We start from the raw sequence: 23,471 nt of genomic DNA, 5'->3' as shown, positions 1-23,471 counted from the left end.
CAGTGTTCATGCAGGCTGGTCCTCGGGCCCATCCCCGTCCTGCACTTGCTCTGGCGTAATCTCACCTAAGTGGCAGATGATTTATCGTTATTATTTATAATCACTTTATTATCGGTAGTTAGAAAGATGGGGAGCAACCGTTCACTTGCAGAATAACACCTTTCTCAGCCTCAATTTCTCATCTGTGAAATGGGAAAAAATAAAATAATGGATGAGGTAATGTATGTGAAAGCTGTTTAGTTCAATACCTGGCTAATAGTAAACTCCAAATAAAAATGGTAGCAGTTTTTATTACTTATTAGCAGTATTGCTTCTGTTTCTGTGGCCATCGTATACCCTGAAGTCTAAGTCGGCATCGATCATAAGATGTGCATTGCTGATTTAATAACATCTTTCTAGGGTGGAAAGAAACAGTACTGTATTAAATGTACATGGCAATAGTAAGATATGTCTGTGTCCTACCTTCAGAAATACCACAAAGGTAAATTTTCAAATATATCTTAGAACAGAAGGAATGTGCTATAGTAATGGCAATAAAAATTATAATTTTTTATATGAGATCTCTGTCATAAGCATAGGGTATGAGCTCTAGGTCTGGGAAGCTGTGTGTAAGGAAAGTCATGTGTTTGTGCTCCTCTGAATCAGATCAATCAGTAGGTGTCCTGCAATGGCCTGGTTGTGGGGGAACAGCCTCCTCCCCCTCCATCCTATTCTCCCTCCTTCCCGGCCAAATTGACAACCTAACGGCAAGATCTAGGTCAGCTCACCAGATGGAAGCCACACATTGAGGATGGAGGAGTAACAAGATAGAAGGAGCCAGACAGACATGTGCTTGATGGTTTTGTGAAAGAGGTTCCGTGGCAGCTGAGATTTTATATGAAAGAAATAACTTTCTGTCTCATTTCAACCATTGGTAATTGAGTCTCTCTTCAGACAACCAAGCCAATACTGGGATATCTCCCAAACGTGGCATGGGGTTGCAGCAGAGGTGGCTAATTCACCGCTGAAACCTGTTCTTGCCTTCCACAGTATCATTCCTGGGACGCTGCTTCCCATCCAGGGATTACACTCTCCACTCCTCTTAGCACCTAGGTGTGGCCTTGTGATTGGTTCTCACCAATGAGATGGGAGTGGAAGTAACACAGGCCCTTTCCAGGCCAAAGACATATATGCCTGCTCCACACTCTCTCCCCTCTTGCTGGCTGGATACAGACAATAACAAGGTTCCAGAGAAGAGCCCAGAGAAACCCGGGTTCCTATGTGACCACCTTGTGGACACACATTCTGTCACCCAACACCCATCCAAGATTGTTACATGATCAAGACACAAACATCTAATTTATACCCCTAATACTCATAGCAGCATTATTCACCATAGTCAAGAGGGGAAAGCAACCCAGTCAGTATCCATCAACAGATGAGTGGATAAACAAAATGTATTCTACACATTCAATGGAATATCATTCAGCCCTAAAAAGAAAGAGAAGTCTAACACATGCTACAACATGAATGAACCTTGAGGACGTCATGCTAAGTGAAATAACCCAGTTACAAAAGGAAAAATGTTGTATGATTCCACTTATATGAGGTGATTAGGACACTCAAATTCACAGATACACAAAGTAAAATGGTGGTTTCCAGGGGGCTGGGAGAGAGAGGGATGGGGAGTTAGTGTTTAGTGGATACAAAGTTTTGGTTTTGCAAGATGAAAGTAGTTCTGGAAACGCATGGGGGTAATGGATGCGTGACAAAGTGAATGTAATTAACACTTAAAAGTGAACAGTACACTTAAAAGTGGTTAAGAGAGGGGCACAGTGGCTCATGTCTGTAATCCTAGCACTTTGGGAGGCCAAGGAGAGGCCAGGAGTTCGAGACTAGCCTAAGCAACATAAAAAGACCGGGTTTCTATAAAAAAATGGAAAAATTAGCCAGGTGTGGTGTATACTCCTGTAGTCCCAGCTACTCAGGAGACTGAGGTAGGAGGATTGCTTGAGCCCAGGAGTTGGAGGTTGCAGTGAGCTATGATGACACCACAACACTCCAGCCCAGGTAACAGGGGAAGACCCTGACCCCAAAAAAAGAAAAAAAAAATAGTGGTCAACATAGTGATTTTTATGCTATGTGTATTTATTATTATTGTTAGTATTATTTATTTTTTAAGAGATAGAGTCTCGCTATGTTGCCCTGGCTGGAGTGCAGTGGCTACTCACAGGTGAGATCCCTGATGAGCACTGGAAACCTGCTCCATTTCTGACCTAGGCTGGTTCACCCCTCCTTAGGCAGCCTGGTGGTCCCCTGCTCCAGGGAGGGCACCACATTGATGCCGAACTTAGTGTGGACACCCAGTGAGCATAACTGGGCTCAAGTGATCCTCCTGCCACAGCTTCCCAAGTAGCTGGGACTACAGGCTTGTGCCACTGCACAAGGCTGTTCAGTGCATTTTGCCACAATTAAAAATGTTTTTTTAAAAAAAGAAAAAGAAACTTCTAATGTGATGTGCCATTATAACGTATGGGTTATTTTGTTCGGGTGGCTTCACCCTACCCTAATACAGGGTTTTCAGATGCTGGGCAGTAAAAATAATGACAAAGCTCCCCTTGAGGGACTCATCAGCAGTGAGATGGAACTTAAGGCCATGAGACTGAAGGAGACAGAGAGAAGGAATGAGAAGGAAGGGAGTTGATTGTGGAGAGAAGAGCAGACAGCTACAGCTGTGGTCACCCAACCCAAGCTGGCCAAACAGCAGCCCTCCCCGGGGCTCTTCTCTCTGGAAGAACGGAGAGTCCACCTCTGTCTGGCACAGATGCTGGGATGTGAGAGGCTCGGGAGCTGGTGGCAGCCTCGTTTCCCACCAAGTGGAGGAAGCCAGTCTGCAGGAGGAGAAAATAAAGCTGCAGAGAGGTGAGAGATGGAGACAGAGAGACCATCCCGGCTGAATTCAGGTGCCCAGGCTGTAGACTCAAGTGCCCCCAATGCCCCCTAACCTTCCTGAAGGTTGGTTGTTCTGCTCTTCCTTCCCTTGACTGAGTCTCTCCAGACTCCTTCCAGGAAATTCCCATTTTGGCCCCCAGCAAATTCCGCTTGGGTTTCTGTCACTTGTAACCAAAAGAGCCCTGAGTCTCCCACTGTGCTTCGTGCATCTCGAGTGCTGGGCGAGGGAAGTGAACAGGTATCTCTGCAGTGATCTGGGAGCCTTCAGTGCTGCTGTGCTCACAGAGATCCGGTGCAGGGCCCAAGGGACAGCTCCCGCTGCAGAGCCCTTTATAACCCCCTACACTTCCTCCTGAGGATATCGTTTTACAAGAGAGACAGAAACAGCTGCAGTTGGCAGATTGGAGATGGAAAGTGTGCAGCTGTTCGCATACAATTGCTTAGAAGACTCCGATACACAGAGAAACACACACATAATCACACTTTTCAAATTATCATCATTAGCATGACACTTAGCAACCACTCCTTGTGTTTTCATCATGGGCTGGACACAATGCTGAGTGCTTTGCTTTGATGAACATGCTTAATCTTCATCTGTTCTCATGAAGGAGCATGGGCCCCAAGCACACAGCACTGGCATGACCCACGAGCCCGTGAGAAAAGCAGAATCCCAGGCCCCACTCCAGACCTACTGAGGCACAATCTGCTTTATAACCCAATCCTCAAGGGATTCTTACCCACATGTTTGAGAAGACTTGGTGCCAGGTAGATTCCAGGACACCCAGTTAAATTTGAACTCCAGACCAATGATGAGTAACTTTTTAGTGTGAAAATTAGTATGTCCCAATACTTATCCAAAAAAAGAATTATCTGTTATTTTATTTGAAATACAATATAACTGAATATCTTATAATATTTGCTAAATCTGCCAACCCTATATGGAGGACCCTGTGGATGTCTCCTATAACGTCCACTTTTCTTCACCTGTTTCCCCAGATTTCCACGCCTACTTTGTGCAGGCCAAGTGCTGGGGGTTGGGGATATGAGAGGGAGGGGGACAATTCCACCCCTGCCTCAGGACCAACTGAAATCCCATCCCATGATCCCATCTCTGGCTAGCAGGTGACCCGATTCATGTCAATGTGATAAAGAAGTGTTTTGAGTGGGATCCTATAAAATACGCTCATCCTGTCTCTCCTTCTAGATAGTGGGATATGGGATGTGATGCTTGGAATGGTGGCAGTCATTTTGCCACTACAAACAGTAACAGCCTGAGGACTGAGCCCACACGACGGAGAGCAGCAAGGAAAGTATGAAAGAAGACAGGCTCTGGGTGATATTTTTGAGTGACTGAATCAAATCAACCCTGAAGCTGTCCCTATCTTGGGACTTTCCTACTGGCCATAGCTGATAAATCTTACCTTGAGTTTGAGCAAGTTGGAGCTGAGTTTTCCAGTACTTGTGGCTGAGTGTATTGCAATTAATACGGATAGGAAATATTATTTTTGTCCCTGTTTCATGTAGGAGGAAGCTGGTGATTGGAAAAGGAAGCTTAAGTACCCAAAGCCACATGGCTGTCTTGTTAATTCTAAGTTTTGTCTGACACCAAAAGCCATTCTAGTAGTCATTCCACCATTCGCCCAAATTGGAGAAGCTCCGTACTAATGGAAACACCTACAACTTTCAAGCGTTCAAAGATTTTCAAACCTACAATGTTGCTTGAAGGAGGTGGGGCAGGGGACGGGGGAGCCTCTTGCCTGAGTGTCAGACAAGAAAACTGAGACTAAGAGCAGTTGAATGACATACTCAAGGCCACACAGTAAGGGGTGGGGCTGGGATTTGAGCGCAGCTGACTGAGCCTCTCCCCAGCTCCAGGACCACTGCCCCAGACACTGCCCTGCCCTCCTGCCTTTGGTCTCTCCCCCAGGTTTAGAAGGAGTTTTCTAACTCCTTCTACCGTCTGTAGCTCAAAACCCTCCCGTGGCTCTCCATCATCCTCAAAATGAAGTTGTGTGGCTCCCGCCCCCTTCTCCAGGCTCAAATCTCAGAACCTCCCCTTCCCCCCACACACCCCCTTGAGGCTATAGGAGACTATAGTTGAAAACTACTGGATGGTTCCCCAGATGTGCTGCCATCTCTCCACCGTGGGGTGTCTGCTCAAGATGCCACTGCCCCCGCACCCTGTCGCGTTCATCTTGCTCGTTCCCACTCATCCTTCCCGACTCGGCCAGCTGAGGGGACTTCCCTGCCCGCCCACTACCTGCCCGTGCCATCCCCATTACAAGAATGACTCATCTTGTACAGAACCCCCAGCGAGCGCCGCCGGCAGAGCTGACTCCAACCAAGGTGCATCCACCTCTGAAACTCCAGTCGTTGCTTGAGGCTTTCTCTAGGCCCCCTGTGGCCCGAACATTATAGAATTCTGTGATCCAGGTGTTGGGCCACGCCATGCAATCTTCACAAATCTCAAGGATTCCAAGCTCTAGGAATTTAATCACAGACTAGTAAGACTGTAACAGTTAGGGCTCAGGTGGCATGAGACAGAAATGCAGTTTAAACAGCCATAAGGTAAAAGAGAGAAAGGGGGCGGGGAGGAGAATTTTATTGTCTTGGGTAGCCAAAAACAAACAAAACACATCCAAAACTAGGCCTGGACACCTTCAGGTGTGGGCCGTGTGGTCCAGGAGCTGAGTGTCACGAGGCCTTGGTCTCTCACCTCGGCTCCACTCTGCTTGCCTCGTTTAGTTGTTTTTTTTTTTTTTTTTTGAGACAGTCTCGCTTTGTTGCCCAGGCTAGAGTGAGTGCCGTGGCATCAGCCTAGCTCACAGCAACCTCAGACTCCTGGGCTTAATCGATCCTACTGCCTCAGCCTCCCGAGTAGCTGGGACTACAGGCATGTGCCACCATGCCCAGCTAATTTTTTCTATATATATTTTTTTAGTTGGCCAGATAATTTCTTTCTATTTTTAGTAGAGACGGGGTCTCGCTCTTGCTCAGGCTGGTCTCAAACTCCTGACCTCGAGTGATCCTCCCTCCTCGGCCTCCCAGAGTGCTAGGATTACAGGCGTGAGCCACCGCGCCCGGCCCTCACAGTTCTTTTGATGTTTTCCTGGTCATTCACAGACATTCACAGAGCAGTGGAAAAAAATGAGTCCCTCCCCTCCCTGCCTTGCACACATTCCCAGCTGAGGGTGAACAAGGCGACCCTGCCTTCTGTTTCAGCTCTCATCCCACAAACAAGTATCCTTTTTACAGTTTATTTAGTGCCACATTTTTCACATTGTTTATGCTTTTTATTGCTGATTTTGCTGTTTAAAATGGCCCCGGAGTGTAATGTTGAAGTGCTGTCTAGTGTTCCTAAGCAAGCAGGCTGCGATGTGCCTTAAGGAGAGAACACAGGTTTTAGATAAGCCTCATTTAGTCATGAGTTACAGCACTGTTGGCTGTGGGTTCAATGTTAATGAATCAACAATATGTATTAAATAACGTGTCTTTAAACAAAAACACACACAAAACAGGGCTATGTATTGATGGCTTGATGAAATGTGATCAGAGGCTCACAGGAACCTAACCCTGAATCTCCCCTGGGAGCAGTGACTTTATAGAATATAACTACTGCAAACAATAAGAGTCGACTCTAAGTTTATTTTCTTCTATATTTAACAAAATGTAGGCAATGATTGCCACTATGAACACAGGCCCTGATTCTTAGAAAAATCAAAACATGGATCATGTGTTGATCTGTACGACTTCCCATATTTGACTTCCATGGCATAGCCATAAAGAGGGGCGTTTGCACTCTGTGGGTGCCACCAGTGGATTTTTTCGTGCTGTAGTAACTTCATCTCTGGCAGTGATCTGGCTGATAACTCTTTGGATAATGTGCCCCCTCACTCTCTCACCCTTTTAGGGTAACAACCTCACAGGGCTGTGGCCAGTATTAAATGAAATACATGGAGCCACTGAACCCAACTCTAGCACATAGGAAGCCTTCAGTAGATATGAGTAGTTATTACCCTTGTTATGATCACCTAAAGGAGGATGGAGAAGTGTCCAGTCTGGGTTCAGTGGAGGACACAGGCACACAGACAACACCCTAGGTATTTTATCTACTGAGGGATTTAGTACAGGGAATTAAGTGCTCACAAAATTGTTGAAAGGGCTGAGCCTCCTGAGATGACTCAGAGCCCCACAGGATGGTCCCACCAAGGAACCACCCACTTTTGAGGGCCTCTCGTGTAGCTCTCTCTGAGTTCCAGAACATACCCCCAAAGCTGTGATCCAAGGCCCAAAGCTGCCATCCACCGAAGCTGCCTCACACCACCCGGGGAAGCCGGAGAATGGGTTCTGGCCCACTGCTGCAGAGAAACCTCACATTCTGTGTTTTTTCTTGCCAGGAGAAACAGCCTGACGCGGGCAGGAAAACTGAGGAAATGACAACCAGGTCACATTCCAATGTAGCAAGAATGAGGTTCTATACAAGACACAGACCCAGCACCACAGCAAAAATTAACAGCCTTCTCCTGACCAGCACCCCCATTCTGTACTGCTGCTTGCCACTGACAGCCCGACCCTGGCTAATCTTCCTGCCTCCAGGACAGAAACTATGAAGAAATCCAATCCTTGTACTATCCCTACTTCTTGCATTCAGTGGAACTGGTCCCCACTTCCCACATCCCCTATAGAGCCATCTCCTCAAGCCTAAAGGCTCTAAAAAGCGTCTTCTGACTCCCTGCACCAACCTCCCCTGGGATGTGCCTCCCTTCATGCAACAGTTAAATAACCTGCCTTTGTTTGACTGCAGGTAGTTCTTGTGGTCTTGGTCAGCTTTCCACATCTTACCCGAGTGCACGTAATTAGCAAAACCCAATTCACCCCCAGAACTCTGTCAGGAGGTCTGGGCAATGCAGTTTCAATTCTCAACCTCTCCAGAGAGAAGAAGAGCAGGCATGGGAGTGGGATGGAAGCCACAGGATCCACCTCTGAGGAACTGCATTTACTTTGGCCAGGCACTGCAGGATACAATTGGGAAGAACTTTCCAAGGAATCCTCTGCCTTGTCAGTGAGGGTGAGATGGCTTGACGCCCTCCTGCTGTAGGCCCTGCTCATTCCCTGGGCATCTGAGGAAGACAATAGCTATCCTGGCCAGTGGAAAACCTGCTGCGGGAGCTGGGCTGGGGCCTCAGGATGCCTTCCCTGAGCCTTGATTTCCCCATCTGTGAGATAAGGCTCACATCTGCTGCCGGCCATAAAACCTGGGTCTGGTCCTACCTCTGCCTCTCTCTTGCTGCGTCACTTGGGGAAAGTGCACTTGCCTCAGTAATCCCAACTGTAAAATAGGCTGATGCTTTGATCTGCTCTGCCACCTCCCAAGGGAGAGTGTGATCCCATCATTAAGCAATTCATTCATTAATTTAATGATCCACTTTCAAACATTTCATAGGGGCTGGGAACCCAAAGATGACTCATGTTCAAATCCAGCCCCCCCAGGAGTCCCCACTGTGGGGCACAGGTTGACACTGACGTGACACTTGCTCCTTCTGCTCATTCTTTCCCTCCCACGCTTACGCGCTCATCCATCCTCCATTTTCCTCCGTTTATCCAATAAACAGAAGCTGAGCCTCCAGGGCACCAGGGCCTGGAGACCCAGAGATGCACCAAAGCCCATCCCTGCCCTGAGGGATCCCAATGCTTCAAAGCACCATACAAAGAGAACGTTAATTATTATTTGGAGTAATAATTACAGCACTGCTACAAAGGAGCCAAGAAGCTTTAGGAAGGTATGAGCTAAATTTGCTGCCAAAGGAATTCTCACCCTCAGGCCTGGGAAGTAGGGTAAGAACCTCTTTCTTTCAACTCTTATTTACTCATTCACAGGCAGGCCCTGAGCTGGGAGCTGGGGTATGGCAGGCCACCAGTCAGAGTTGGTCTTCATATGATTGAGTTGCTCACCAGGTGGTGGGTGGAGCAGTTACAAAAAAATAGAGCACAAGATAAAGAAAGAGGGGGCTCTGTGGGGGCTCTGTGGAAGCTCCGATGAGGCACTTGGTCCAGACTTACTGGGGTGAGGGTGGTCTGGGAAGGCTTCCTGGGGGAAGTGATATCTGAACTGATCTCCGGGGGTTATATTACAATGCATATATACAGTGTTACCAGGCAAAGTAGTGGAGGAAGGACATTCCAGAAAGTCGTTCCTTCGTTCCATTCCTTAGCAATATTCATGGTGCATGTTATTAGGCCCTGTCCTGAAGGGTGGTGTGCAGACACGGCACACATCATCAAGGTGATATGTATGGATTCAGTTTGCCCCGTCTACCCCTGTAGCCTTTGTGCACACACAATATCTGTCTCATAACAGGTCCCCAATGCATATGAATTGAACAAATGATGAGTAGACAATATTGTTGTAAAATAAACTGTTTTGTTACATGTATGTTGAGGGGAGAAGGGAATATTCAATTTTGCACCTGGGTTGGACTTTTTTTTTATTAGTTATTCAACTGAAGGGTAAGTAAAAATAGCTAATGTTTACTGAATACTTACTCTCAGCCAGGCAGTGTTCTGAATGCTTTGCATGTATTAACTCATGAATCCTCACAGGAACCCTATGACTATTCTAGTGTGCAGGCAGGATGCATGGATGCACATGAGCGTGCATCAGTATCCCCTGGAGGGCTCATTAAAAAAATTGCTAGGCCACTGCCAGAGTTTCAGATGCAGGGGGTCCCAGGTAGGGGCCAAGAATTTGCATTTCTAGTAAGTTTCCAGGTGGTGCTGTACAGGTGGTCTGGGGATCGGACTTTGAGAACCACTGCATTAGAGGAACTTAAAGGTGGGCAATGTGTTGCGGCACGGTTATCAAGAGGGAAAGTGGTGCTGGGCCGAAGGCCTGTGTGAGCCTTGTGTACTCCCTGTGGGCACCTGGCCAAGCAGGAAGTGGTGGCTGAAATGTTCCTCCCCATCTGCTTGCCAAGCTCCATGCCCCGGCACAAGTCTGCAGTGCCCCTGAGGGTGCCCTTGTCCAAGACGCACAAAGGACTATATAAGCTAGAGGCACTCTGGGTTTGAAGACAGATCATGTAGGACTGTGCAGGCCACGGTCAAGTGTTTGCACTGGAGGGTTTAAAGCAAGAGTGACATGACCGTATTTAAGTTTTTAAAAAGATTCCTCTGATGAATGGATAAACAAAATGTGGTCTACACATGCTGTGGAACACTATCCAGTCTTAGAAAAGAAGGAAATTCTGACACATGCTACAACATGAATGAAGCTTGAGGACATTATGCTAAATGAAACAAGCCAGTCACAAAGGGACAAATACTGTATGATTCCACTCATATGAGGTATTTATGTAGTCAAAATCACAGAACAGAAAATAGAATGGTGGTTGCCAGGGACTCAGGAGAGGGAGGAATGGGGAGTTTTTGTTCAATGGGTACAGAGTTTCAGTTTGGGAAGATGAAGAGTTCTGGAGATGGATGGTGGTGATGGTTACACAATAATGTGAATGTACTTCATGCTACTGAACTGTACACTTAAAACCTTAAAAATGATTAAAATGGCAAATTTTATGTTTATATATATATATACACGTATATATATGTATATATATATATAACCACAATAAAAAAATAAGGTCCTCCTGGCTGCTGAGTGGAGCAGGGACTGAGGGGCAGGGGTGGGAGGAGGCCACAGTGGAAGCAGGACAATGTCCAGAGAGGCCAGGGGGACTTAGACCAGGTAGTAGCAGCAGACAAGAGCGCAGTGGACAAATTCTGACTCTATTTTGAAGGCAGAGCAAACAAGACTTGCTGATAGATTGCATGTGGGGAGTGATGAAAAAGGAGAATCAAAGGGCACCTCTCCATTTTGGGCCTGAACATTTAGGTGAATGATGGACTTTCTAAGATGGCAGAGTAGTGGGAAGAAACAAGTTTCTTTGCACGGTCGGGAGGGAGTGAAAAATTCTCTACTGCCCTCATTAGGTTGGAAATGCCTATTATGAAATCCAAGTGGAGATGTCAAGTAGGCCATCGGATATAAGTGGGAACAAGATCAGCATGTTCTAGGAGCAGAAAAGAGGCTAGTGTGACTGGAAGACATTAAGCAAGGAGGGGAGAGGGGGCAGACAGGTGGGCCAGGGCAGGTTAGGCCAGCATGAGGAGGTTAGTCAGGAAGTTCTGAGTCAGCCACTAATCACTTGTGAAATCTGGGGGAAAGTTATTGTACATCTGTGAATTTGGTAAGAACAAGAACTTCCGTTTAATGAACAATTGTTATGTGCCAGCCACTGCCAACCTTTTTATGATGTGGAGTCCAGCAAGTGGAGGAGGGGAGGGGGGATTCTCTTATCCCTTACTGTGCAGAGGAGGAAACACGCTGCGGGCTAGGGTAGGACCCTGGAACACTTGGCTTGTATTATGAGCCATAATCAGGCCAGTAACTGTCTGGATTCAGAGATTCAACTCATCTCTTAGGATTTCTTCCCATTTCTGAGATGGAGAAACTGAGGCCCCGGGATGGGGCAGTAGCCTGGCCAATAGGCACTTCAAGGTTCTCTCCCCTCCGTTCACTGGAAGGGAAACCAAGGCCAGAGACAGGGCGGTGTCAGGTCCAGGTTCACACAGGCAGAACCGAACCGGTGTCCCAGATCGGCCCCTCCTGAGCCACTGCTCACCCTAGAACCGGAGGGCCGCCTGCTCACGTCCAGATTCCTGGCACCAACCTTTAGTTCTGCCCCAGTGGGTAGGAGAACGAAAAACGCGACCCGTTGTCAAGGAGACCTATCTGCACTCCTGATTGGCGGAGAACTCTGGCCAGTCTCCTCCTCCTCCTCCTCCTCTTCCTGGCCTGCCCGCTTCTCGAGTCCCGGAGGCCCCGCCTCCCAAGTGCGGGCAGTGCCCAGCCTCCTCCGGTCTCCACGACAACGCCGCCATGGCATCGCCGTCTCTCGGCCCGTCCCGGCACGTCTGCGCATGCCCAAGGCCCGCACTCAGGGCCCTGGGAAGCACCGCATGCAATCTGGGAAACATAGTTCGAAGCCTGACTGCTCCGGCTGAGCCTCTTGCGCCCGAGAGGGCCAATGGGCCACTGGTCGCGCTTCGGTGCATCTCGGGAAATGTAGTTTTAGCGCTGCCGGGAGCGCCATATGGGGACGGACGGGTGTATGCGATCGCCTCGCGAGGGCCAATGGGAAGCTGCTGTTGCCGCGGTGCTTTCTGGGAAGTGTAGTTTCTGATGAGGCCGGGAGCGGGGGGTTGTCGGGCGGAATGTGCGACTCCAAGCGTTGGGCTGGGGGAAGGGGGAACGAGTGAGTTGGCGCAAAGCCTGCCGGGGCATGGAGTCCCGGTGAGCTTTGTGCGCATGTGCGAGAAAGTGAGGGGGCTTGGGGGGCCTCGCCTGGAAGAGTGAGGTGAGCTGGGGGGAAAGGAGGGAGGGGTGGGGGGCGGTTGTACGAGGGAGGGACCAGCTGTGGGGAGAGGGTGCCGGGGCCCGAGGCGGGAGGGATGGGGGACTTGGGGGAGAGGATGAGAAGGTGGCTGAGTGAAAGGGGAGGGGGCCTGGGGGAGGGGGAGGGTCGGGAAGTGGGAGGGCGCCGTGGATCCCCGAGGTAGTGAACGCGGGAGAAACCGAGGGAGGGGGTGGGGGAGGGCGTATGGAGGGGGAGGGGACCCCAGCAGGGGGTGGGGCGAGAGATGAAAGCTGGGTGGGAAGCTGGACCCTACAAAGGAGTCAGGGGGCTCCGGGACCAGACCCCTTCGAAAAGGTTTGCGGGAAAGGGGCTTCGGGCAAGGTTATTATTGTCTAACATGGGTACGGTGCAGGTGGCTCGTTTGGAGCGCTGTTTTCACAAGCGCAGTTGCACTTTTATAGAGTTGTGAGATTCCCGAGGATAACAATCGTCGTCCTGTTTTGCTTATTTCTTTCTTGATTAAGAGCACCTACCTTTATGAGCTTGTTGCAAGGGATTAAATTCGTCAGTATGTGTAAAGTGTTTAAAGACTGCGTTTGCTGTTATCATCTGAAACTGCCCACCATCTACCTCTACCCCAGTCAGGATGGAGTTACCTTCTTTTATATTGTAATGCATATTCCAATTTATACTTATATTTTAATCTGTTTTGTTCGCGGTAGTGTCCCTTAGCACCTCACGGTGAGCTGGGACAAAATGAGGCTAACTGGCTGGCGTTTACTCACTAGCCAGCTACTGTTCTCAGCATTTTTGTTTTCTTTATATCATTTTACAGCCAAGGAAATGGAAATACAGTGTATAAAAGGTGCTGTTGTACCTTGTCCAAGGACACATAGCTGGTAGGAGGTAGACGTGGAATTTGCTCCAGAGCCTTTGGGCTGTAAGTAAATATTTGTCCAGTGGGCTAGTGGCTCTCAACCAGGGGTGGTTTTGTCCCTTGGAGGCCATGTGGCAATGTCTGGAGACATTTTTGGTTGTCACAACTGGGGAAGTGCTGCTGGCATCTAGTGGAAAGAGGCAGAGATGCTGCTTAACATTTTACATTGCACAGGATGGCCCCCCACAACATGGAATTGTCCAGTCCCAAATATCATTAATGCCGAGGTTGGCAAACTGTGGAGTATATGAACCAGGCTTCATTGAGCACTTTCTCTTTGCTGCACCACTCCTAACTCATGCTTCCAGCACCCTCTTGAGGGGACAGAGCTGTTATTAGTCCTATATGACAGGTTTACAGGTAGAGAAATTAAGCTCAGAGAGGGCAAGCCACATGTTCAAGGTCACACAACTGATGAGTGGCAGAGCTAAAAGTTGAAGCCAGGCAGCCAAGCTCTAGAGCCTGAGTCTTAGCCATGATGTTAATCCAGCCTGATAGGTACTGGTGCCATGGGCTTTGGAGTTGGCTCTGGGTTTGATTCCTGGCTCTCTCACTCTCTGAGTGTCTATTTCTCCTTCTGTAAAGTGGGACCCACCTCCCCCAACTCACAGTGCTGTTGGGAAGGTTTGGTGGGGTAGTGTAAGATATATGCCACTCGTTGGCTGACTCCTGGCTCCAGGGCTCCTGGCTCTGGTCTGGATCATACTATGCAGGGTTACAGCTGCTTGAGTGCAGGTAGCACAGGGCACCTATTGGACAATGGGGTGGATTTACATGGTGGAGTGGCCTTATTTAATCACTTAGTATGTGCTTTCTTGGGGGCAGGCCCTGTGCTGGGTGGCCTCAGGAACCCAGAGTAGTGTCCAAATGGGTCCTTTCCCCAAAGAGCACGCTTTCTGGACAGCCTTGGATGTGGGAACCCGTGTTCCCTGCCAAGATTGCAAGCGTGGTCAGCTTGATGCCCGTGGCCTTGCTCTCTGGCTCAAATTGCTCTCCAGTTCCAGAGGGATCTTTTTCACCGCAGAGCAGGCTTCTGTGCAGCTTTTGAGACTCACTCTGGCCCCTTCCTGCCTGCTCCCAGGTTAATCAATCCCAGAGTTGAAGGGTGGGTGGGAGGTGACGCTGCAGGCTAGTTCTGGAGCCAGACAGACATGGGCATGTGAGTTCAGGCTCTGCCACTTACTAGTTCAGTGACTTTGGGCAAGATGCCTTCACTTTCTCCATCTGCAACATGGGGTAATAATACCAACCTCATGGGATTGGGCATCCTATAAACTTTCTTTGGGTGCCACCCAGGACACTGGGCTGGGAATAATATGGGTCTCTTCCCCTCATGGAGCTTAAATTCTCATGGGGGAAGACACACACCTAAGGTAACTCCAGATCTTCTTAAATACTAAAAGAACATTAATAAGGGTGCGTGGTAGAGAACAGCTGGGAGGAAGGGGGTGTGGGTGCAGCGTTAGAACAGGTGGGCTGGGGAGGCTCCCCAAGGGGGTAATTGCATCGGGACCTTGATGATGAGAAGGAGCCAGCTGAGCAAAGATCAGGGGAAAAAGGCATCCAGGGGAAGGGAACAGCAAGTGCAAGGGCCCTGAGGTAGGAGAAGCTGGCCTCAAGTCTCAGAGGATAAAGAGGGGCCAGTGTGGCTGCAGTCCAGAGAACCAGGGAGAGAGGGCTAAGAGGTGAGCAAGGTGGGCAGGTGCCAGACAGTGCATGGGCTTGTGGCCATAGTAAGGAGTTTGGGTTTTATTTTGAGTATCACAGGAAGCAGTTGGAGGGTATTGAGCAGAGAAGTGACATAATATGGTTTACGTTGAAGAAAAACATCTTTGTGATTGCTGTGGAGTGATTTTACGCTAGAATGGTAGCAGCAGAGAGACACCTGGGGGTCTTGTGGTGGCCATCCCAGTGATGAGATGACGTCTGTGGTCAACAACGTGGTGGTCAAGAGCACAGGCTCTGCAGTTAGACTATCTAAGGGACCGTTTCAGCTCTGCCCCCACAGCCTGTCTTAGTCTGGGCTGCTATGACTAATATCTGGGTGGCTTATGAACAGCGTTTGACTTCTCACGGTTCTGGAGGCTGAAGGTCTGAGATCAGGGTGCCAGCGTGGTCGGGAGGTGGTGAGGGCTCACTTCTGTGCGGCAGAAGGGCTCCTTCTTGTCGTATCCTCACATGGTAGAAAGTGGTGAGAAAGCTCTCTGGGGTCTCTTCTATAAGACACTCATCCCATTCATGAGGCTCCACCCTCATGACCTCGTCACCTCCCAAAGGCCCCACCTCCTAATACCATCACCTTGGGGGTGAGGATTTCCGCATGAATTTGGGGGGTGTGCAACCGTTCAGTCCATTGCATACCCTGTACTTTTGAGCTTAAAGATGTTCTCTCTTGATCTTTTATCTGCCACAACATGGGGTTGGCAGCAGAACATTCCTGGAAAAGGGCAGCTGCGAGGATTCCAAGAGGTGTCATGAGCAAGTACGCAGTCAGTTAACTTCCACCTTTGTGAGCATCACACATCCACGGAGTTACTGTGACACTAAAGGTATGGAGTGGCTCTCCATCCTCCAGCAGTGCTCTCAGTAACAGGGCCAGATCTATAGAGGTTTCTTTGATGTAACAAAAGCAGGGAGTGGACCTTTCTGTTATGAGTCTAATGGACATTGTAGGTAAGACATTGTTGGTTTTCTTGGCTTTCCTCTAATGGTCACTGCATGGCTGTGGGGTCCACACAGTGCCTTCTCCCCACAGGGAGGAGCTCCAGACAGAGGGAGCCCTAATTACCCTACCTTGTATCAGGAGAAAAATCGTCCAAACACAGACTTCCTCTTAGATCTCACTGGCCAGAACCAGATCACGTGTCCAGCCCCCTGCCTTGTGGTCAGGGGGACTTCCCTGGAGTCCTATGATACAGGCCAAGCTGCTGTAACAAAGAGACCCCAAAATACAGTGCCTCAGATATTAACAAGGTAGAACTTATTCTTTTCTCATAACTGTCCAGCGCTGTTCTGGGATGGGTTGGTGCCTGAACCCCATGGAGTCATTGGTGTCCCTTCTGTCCTGGTCTTCCTCCGCCTGTGAGGTCAGGTGTCAACAGATTTTTTCTGTGAAGAGCCAGATAGTAAATATTTTGGCCTCGTGGGCAGCCTTGCAGGTGACTGGGTCTCTGTTGCAGCTGTGCCTTGTTAGCTCCAAAGCATCCACGGACTATGTGTAAGCAAATGGGTGTTGCCAAATGCTAATAACATTTTATTTTTAAAAGACAGGCTGCTAGGCCAGTGGTTCTCAAACATTTAGAAATCAGAACCCCTTTATACCCTTAAAAATTATTGAAGAGCCTAAAGCGCTTTTATTTATGGGGCTTATATTTATTGATATGTGTCATATTAGAAACTAATACTGAGAAAATTTCAAAGTATTAATGCATTTAAAAATAGCAATAAGAAACTTTTCATATGTTAACATACATAATATTTTTTAAATGAAAAATAACCATGTTTTTCAAAACAAAAAATTAGAAACATGGCATTATTTTTTTATACATCTTTTCCATGTCTGACTCTGAAGAGAGCTGGGTCTTGTGTCTCCTCCTGCACTCAACCTGTGGCCACATAGCCTCTAGAAAACCCGACTGTGTGCTCGCAAGAAGATGAGAGTGGAAGAGGCAAATAACCTCTTAGTTTTATCATGAAAACAGTTCTGATGTCACAGAAACTCCAGGGGTCCCCAGGCCATCCCAGGTCCACTGTTCTAGGCCAGGGTTTCTCAACCTTGGCACTATTAACATTCGGGGCTGGGTCATTCTTTGCTGTGGGGGGCAAGTCCTGTGCTTTGTTGAGTGTTGAGCAGCATCCCTGGCCTCCACCCACTAGATGCCAACAGCATCACTCCCCCTCATCCGCTGTCCTCACAGTCAGACAATGTCTCCAGACTTTTCCAGATGTCCCCTGGGGAGTCAGGACCACTGCTCTAGGCTGTAGCCATTATCTTCCCAGCCAAAGCCATGGCCAGTCTGCGTTCCCGCCTTCAGGAAGGGGAAGGAGAAAGACGAGGGCAGGTGGCTTCCTGGGGGCATGGAGGTATCACAAAAAGGAGAGGGACAGATGGATGCTGGGGAACTCTTGGCAGTCTGCCACATTCGCTAACACTCAAACATGAGTGGGGATCCATCATTGTAGTGGCATGTTCTGGCTGTGCTATGGACTCAGTGTTTGTGACCTCCGCCTCCAGTTCATCCCCATTGTGATGGTGTTAGGAGGTGGGGCCTTTGGCAGGTGATGAGGTCATGAGGGCGGAGCCTTCACATGTGGGATTAGTGGCCTTATAAGAAGAGGCACTCTCTCTGCTGTCCGCCATGCGAGGACACAGGAGGTGGCCATCTGCAACCCGACGGTGCTGGCACCTTGATCTTGGAGTTTCAGCTACTAGAACTGTGAGAAATGAATGCCTGTTGTTTGTAAGCCACCCAGTCTGTGGTACTTTGTCATAGCAGCCTGAACAGACTGTTGTTTAATTCTGGAGGCTGGAAGTCCGAGGTCAGGGTGCCAGCATGGTTGGTTGCAGACTGCCTCCTCCCTGTGCACTCATGTTGGCAGAGAAAGAGATCTCTGGTGTCTCTTCCTCTTCTTGTAAGGCCACAGTCCTATTCCATTAGGCCCCCACCCTTATGAACCCGTTTAACTTTACCTCCTTACGGTCGCCATCTCCAAGATGGTCACACTGGAAGAGCTTCAGCAGTTGAATTTTGGGAGGACACAGTTCAGTCTTAGCAGTTAGTGAAGAAGAGGTTGGGGGGTGGCTTTTGAGTAAGCACCCTAACGTGTCTGCCGCAGGGGCTGTAGGGCCTGGGCCATAGTCAGGGCAGAACAAGTCTAATATAGACCGTGCCAGTGGGAACTCGCTGCGCCAGGTGCATTGTAAGCCCTTGTGTATTTTCTTGTTGAGTCCTCACCCGAGGCTGCAGGACCCTGAGGCTGCAGGACCCTGAGGCACAGAGGCGCCTGGCTGTCCCCGGGGAGGGGCAGGCCCAGAACTTGACTCTGTTCTGTCCAGGAGGGGGAGCTACAGTCACTCTTTCCTCAGCCCCGGTCTCATGGGTCTGCTCGGGGAAGAAACCGAGGCCCCGCGGGCGTCTCAGCCTCCCGACTCCCTCCGCAGGCTGCCGTCGCACGAAGGCCCCATGGAGGCCGCGGCCCCGCCGGTGAAGCAGGAGGCCCAGGCCGAGGGCCTGACCCTGGACTCGCCGTGGCACCGTTTCCGCCGCTTCCACCTGGGCGACGCGCCGGGCCCGCGCGAGGCGCTGGGGCTGCTCCGCGCCCTGTGCCGGGACTGGCTGCGGCCCGAGGTGCACACCAAGGAGCAGATGCTGGAGCTGCTGGTGCTGGAGCAGTTCCTGAACGCGCTGCCCGCGGACACGCAGGCCTGGGTGTGCAGCCGGCGGCCCCAGAGCGGCGAGGAGGCCGTGGCCCTGCTGGAGGAGCGCTGGGTGAGCTGGCAGGCGGGGTCGGGGTGAGGGTGAGGGGAGTGACCGGAGACACACCCAGGTGGGGAAGCTTTAGCACAAGCTCGTAGGGACCAGCCCACGCGGGACGCCCTCGATCCCAACACCAGTTACCTCTGGCCAATCATCCAAAAGGATTTGAAACAGGTAAAATGTGAGAACAGGGGTTTGAGGTGTATAACTCACAGGCCAACTCATCCATTGGCACCAGAAGAATTCCGATCTTCTCTTCTTGGAGGCATGGGCTTGAGGAACGATGACAGTAGTGTGAAGAACCCCAAAGCAGAGTCAGTCTGAAACTTTTTCTTTAACTTCCTGGCTGGTGCCGCCCTGCTCAGCAGCTGTCCTGCCGTCTGAGCTGGGAAAAGTTCTGTTTCTGAACTTAGTTTTCTTTTTTGCAGAGTTAAAAATAGTTTACATGTTCTGCATTTTGTTAAGGAGTCTGCGCTTTATCCAAAGAGCAGGAAGAAGCTAAAGTAAGATTTAAAGCCGGTGTATTAGTTACCAGTTGGTGCGTGACAAACCATCCCAAGCTTAGGGACTTGAGACAGTAAACATCTATCATCTCAGAAGTTTCTGTGGGTTAGGAGTTTGGGAGCAGCTTAGACGCGAGGGCCTGGCTCAGAGTCTGTCACGAGGTCACAGCTGTGGTGTGGCTGGGCTGTCATCAGAAGGCTGACTGCTTCCAAGAGGGCTCCCTTGCCTGGCGGTGGGCAGGAGGCTGCAGTTCCTTGTGCGTGGCCTCTGCATAGGTGGGCTTGAGCCTCCAACATGGCAGCTGGCTTCCCCCAGGGCAAATGATAGGATTTGATGACTGGTGCAAGGTGGTGGGGAGGAACAGGGAGAGAAATACACACCAGTATCAGGTTTCTCAATTTGGAATGTGGTATCTCTCATTTCAGGGACCAGCGACCTCCCCAGAACAGTCTTCAGCGACGAGGGCACCTCAGGATATAGCAGAAGGCTCTGGGGTTGGTGTTGGAAAGGAAGAGAGTGGGATGATTCCCCTAGGTGAGCGGCTGCTCCCTTGTCCCGTGTTCTTACTGTCTCCAGCACCAAAGCACTTTTGTCTCTCACCTGAGCCAGGGATCGATGACCTGCTCTCACTCTCTTGTTTAGTGAATGACCCTGGCACCAGGGCTATAGCTGACATAGACGTTCCCTGTCCTGAAGGAGCTCATGGCATGTGGTGTCAGAGTTAGGAGGGCAGGTCAGTTGCAGGGTGGTGAGTGCCCCATGATGAGTATCGCCTGTGGCCGTGAGCCAGGGACTGCCCGACCAGCTCATTGAAACCCCACAGCAACCCTAGAGACGTGGCATTATTATCACATTCTCCCATCCAAGTACTAACCAGGCCCGACCCTGCTTAGCTTCCGAGATAGACGAGATCGGGCGCATTCAGGGTGGTATGGCCGTAGACTACTATCACATTCTGTAGCTACAGAAACCCTGGCACAGCAAAATGAAAGGACTTGCCCGGTGCTGACAAAGCCAGGATTCTACCTAGGTAGTCTGAGCGTTTACACCCAATACTCAGTGAAGGGGCAGCCTCCCACTGTTGCAGGAATGTCCCAGAATTGCTCTCATTGACTCCAGCGGAGTTACTTGCTCTTCCTGGCCCAGTTGCTTCGGCTGGGGGTGCTGCACTCTTGTGCCAGTGGCCATACCTGGCACCCATACCCGCCCTTGGAGCTGGCGGTGGAGCTGGCTCCATCCCAGCACACTCACTAGGGGAGAGGGGAGCACCATGGCACATCTCTAAAAAAGAAGGCAGAACAGGCAGAGGAAGGCAGGAAGTGTGGCAGCTGGTGTGGAGCTGAGTGCTGGGAGATCAGTTGCAGCCTTTCAGATGGGAGAACATTGATTGAGCTGAGCTCAGGAAGTTCAACAGATAAAGCAAAGTTGGCTTATCTCCCTGGAATTCCACAGAACAGATTGAAAGCCAGGAGAAAGGAAATGTTCTCCACCCAACTTAGCCATCCCCACTTACCCACTTCCCATTTGTCTACCCAGACACCCACTCAGACACCTACCCACCCTCTACCCCCTCCTGCCTCATACACCACCTACACACCTATCTGTCCCTCCACCACTTGCCTGCCATCCAGCCAGCCATCTACCCTTCCACCCCACCAGTCATCTGTATATCCCCTTTCTTCACCCATTCACCCATTCCCACCCCCAATCCATCCATCATCCATCCATCCATCATCCATCCATCCATCCATCATCCATCATCCATCCATTTGTTCATCCATCTATAATCCATCCATCGTCCATTTATCTATCATCCACCCATCATCCATTCATCTATCATCCATCCATCATCCATTAATCATCCATTAATCCATCATCCATCCATTATCCATTCATCATTTGTCATCGATCATCCCATCATTCATCCATCATCCATCCATTATGCATTAGGCATTGACTATGCATCAGGCGCTGTGCTCGGTACAGAGGACCCCAGCATTCCCCAGCTGCGCCAGCTCCTCCCTCATGCAGCCCTGACTCTGCGCCTTTACCCGGCAGGAGACACAGCCCCTGGGGCTGAGGTGCCAGCGTCGGGGGACTCCCAGGCCGTGCGCCCCTATAAGCAAGAGCCTGGCAGTCCCCCATTGGCTCCACTGGCTCCTGGCCTGCCTGCCTTCCTGGCAGCCCCGAGCGGGACCTCCTGCCCAGAGTGCGGCAAGACATCTCTGAAGCCAGCCCACCTGCTGCGCCACCGGCAGAGCCATTCTGGCGAGAAGCCACACGCCTGCCCCGAGTGTGGCAAGGCCTTCCGGCGCAAGGAGCACCTGCGGCGCCACCGCGGCACGCACCCCGGCGGCCCCGGGCCTGCCCTGCGCCCACTGCCTGCGCGCGAGAAGCCCCACGCGTGCTGCGAGTGTGGCAAGACCTTCTACTGGCGCGAGCACCTCGTGCGCCATCGCAAGACGCACTCTGGCGCACGGCCTTTCGCCTGCTGGGAGTGCGGCAAGGGCTTTGGGCGCCGTGAGCACGTGCTGCGCCACCAGCGCATCCACGGCCGGGCGGCGGCCAGTGCCAGTGTGCAGGCGCCGGCAGCGCCCGGCCCCGAGGGTGGGGGGCCCTTCCCACCCTGGCCCCTGGGATAGTGGCCTGCACCAGGGGCCACCCCTCCCTCTTCCCTCCAGCGCTTTCTCTGCTCCCGCTCAGCCCCTCCCCTCTTTTCCTCTTGTCTGAGCTTGGCTGCCCTTGCTGCCTCTGGTTCAGTCTGTCCTGTCCCTTGTCTCACCTGCACCCTCCCTGTTCTCCCTTCCTGGTTCCTCCTCTCTCTCCACCCTGTGAAGGGTGCCTCCTTCGGATGGTCTTCTCCCCCCGCCCCTCGCTCTTTCTATCTCTCTCTCTCTCAGCCCAGCCTCCCTCTCCCCCTTAGCCCCTCCCTGGAGAGCTGAGATGGAGGCCCTGGGCCCCAGCACAGAGAAGAGGAACTCAGTGAGGACAGCGGCCTGGGCCCCCTTGATGAAGGGAGGATGACAGATCTTGTCCTGGTGAACCCCTCCCCCAGGGCAGGTGGGGTCAGGGGAGGGGAGGTGCGCTGGTTCTGACGCTGGAGACTGACTGTGAACTCTGGGTTTCCCTGGCCTCCCTGTGACCCAGAGACATGAGACTGACAGACATGCCTGCTCGTTGGGGACAACTCACCAGCATCCAGAGAGTAATAAAGTCACTGACCCAGTGTGTAGACCGAGTCCGAGGCTCTGTCTGACAAGGTTGCCCTCCAGGGCTGAGCATCTGGGGCACAGGGGCTCTGGGGTTCCCTTTCTTGTCCCCCTCTCAGACCCTCCAGGTGTGAGGGAGGCCCTGGGAGTCTGGGCTCAGCCCTGGGAAGCAGCGCAGGGTTGCTCGGGTGGGAGTGGGCCATCCCCGCCTGTGTCATCCAGAGGCACAGTGAGGCTCAAAGAAGGGACCTGGCCAGGCACCAAATGGACTCGGGTCTACATCTCAGCCCCTCACCTTCCTGGCCGTGTGCCTTTATGCAGGTCAGTTTCCACATCCATGAGTAATAATAGTGGTTCTCCACCTCCTGTGCTAAGGGTGTTACTTTAGCTAGGTCACTCCATTTCATTGGGGAACCCAAATATCAGTGTCAGTAGGTCTCTCTGGTGGCCCATTTTGCCAAGAGAGGAGTTCTCCAGCTGGGGGCAAGGTGCATCCTGGCAGCTGTGGGTCGGGTGTGGGCGGCCCGGGGGTGGCTCACTGTTGGGTGCAGGCTTTGGCCAGGCCTGTCTTTTTAGGGTGCCGTCTCTGCCCTATCCTTGGTTCAACATGGAGTCCTAGAATTCAGACCCTGGTTCCTTCTCTCCAGGTAGGAAACCTCCAGCTTCTACCAGGTGCAGTGGCTTTGGAAAGTGGAAAAGGAGAGATCTGAGTCTGACCATACCACGAGTTGCTGCTGTCCTCTTTGCATCCTCAGCTCTTGGCCCAAAGTCCAGAACTGGTGTGTCTGACTGGTAAAACCAGGTTACGGCCAAGCGCTAGCTGCAAAGGAGTCTGGGAAAGCAACAGCTGGACTGTCCGGCATTTACAGCTGGAGCCTGGCTCTACCTTCCAAGCCTCAGGGGCAGGGAAGGGTTTGGGTGCCGGGCAGTGTTAAGGAAGACAGGTGACAGCTGCAGGCACTCGAGGCAAACTGCTAGGCCTCAGTGTCCTTGTAAAGCC

General features: G+C 51.0%; 1 protein-coding gene across 5 annotated transcripts; it reads left to right on the top strand.

The window, feature by feature from the left end:
* Window positions 1-11,867: 11,867 nt before the first annotated feature.
* On the top strand, window positions 11,868-22,771 carry ZNF444 (zinc finger protein 444). 5 transcript variants are annotated; one of them, XM_045532575.1, is made up of 5 exons: window positions 11,868-12,344; window positions 13,180-13,284; window positions 18,443-18,770; window positions 19,688-19,796; window positions 21,321-22,494. In XM_045532575.1, the coding sequence occupies exons 3-5, from the start codon at window positions 18,465-18,467 to the stop codon at window positions 21,902-21,904; spliced, it is 999 nt and encodes a 332-aa protein (XP_045388531.1). In that variant the 5' UTR covers window positions 11,868-12,344; window positions 13,180-13,284; window positions 18,443-18,464; the 3' UTR covers window positions 21,905-22,494. The 5 variants fall into 5 exon arrangements, 3 of the variants coding, with proteins under 3 accessions (XP_045388531.1, XP_045388528.1, XP_045388530.1); XR_006730172.1 differs by lacking the exon at window positions 13,180-13,284 and adding an exon at window positions 22,759-22,771 and having other exon boundaries at window positions 11,869-12,344; window positions 21,321-22,300; XR_006730171.1 differs by lacking the exon at window positions 13,180-13,284 and having other exon boundaries at window positions 11,869-12,344; window positions 21,321-22,300; window positions 22,410-22,494.
* The last annotated feature ends 700 nt before the right edge of the window (window positions 22,772-23,471 follow it).

The sequence above is a fragment of the Lemur catta genome, chromosome 19, assembly GCF_020740605.2.
Source record: "Lemur catta isolate mLemCat1 chromosome 19, mLemCat1.pri, whole genome shotgun sequence".
Classification (NCBI taxonomy): domain Eukaryota; kingdom Metazoa; phylum Chordata; class Mammalia; order Primates; family Lemuridae; genus Lemur; species Lemur catta.
Note: the sequence above shows the minus strand (reverse complement) of the source record. Positions and strands in the feature narration are given on the sequence as shown.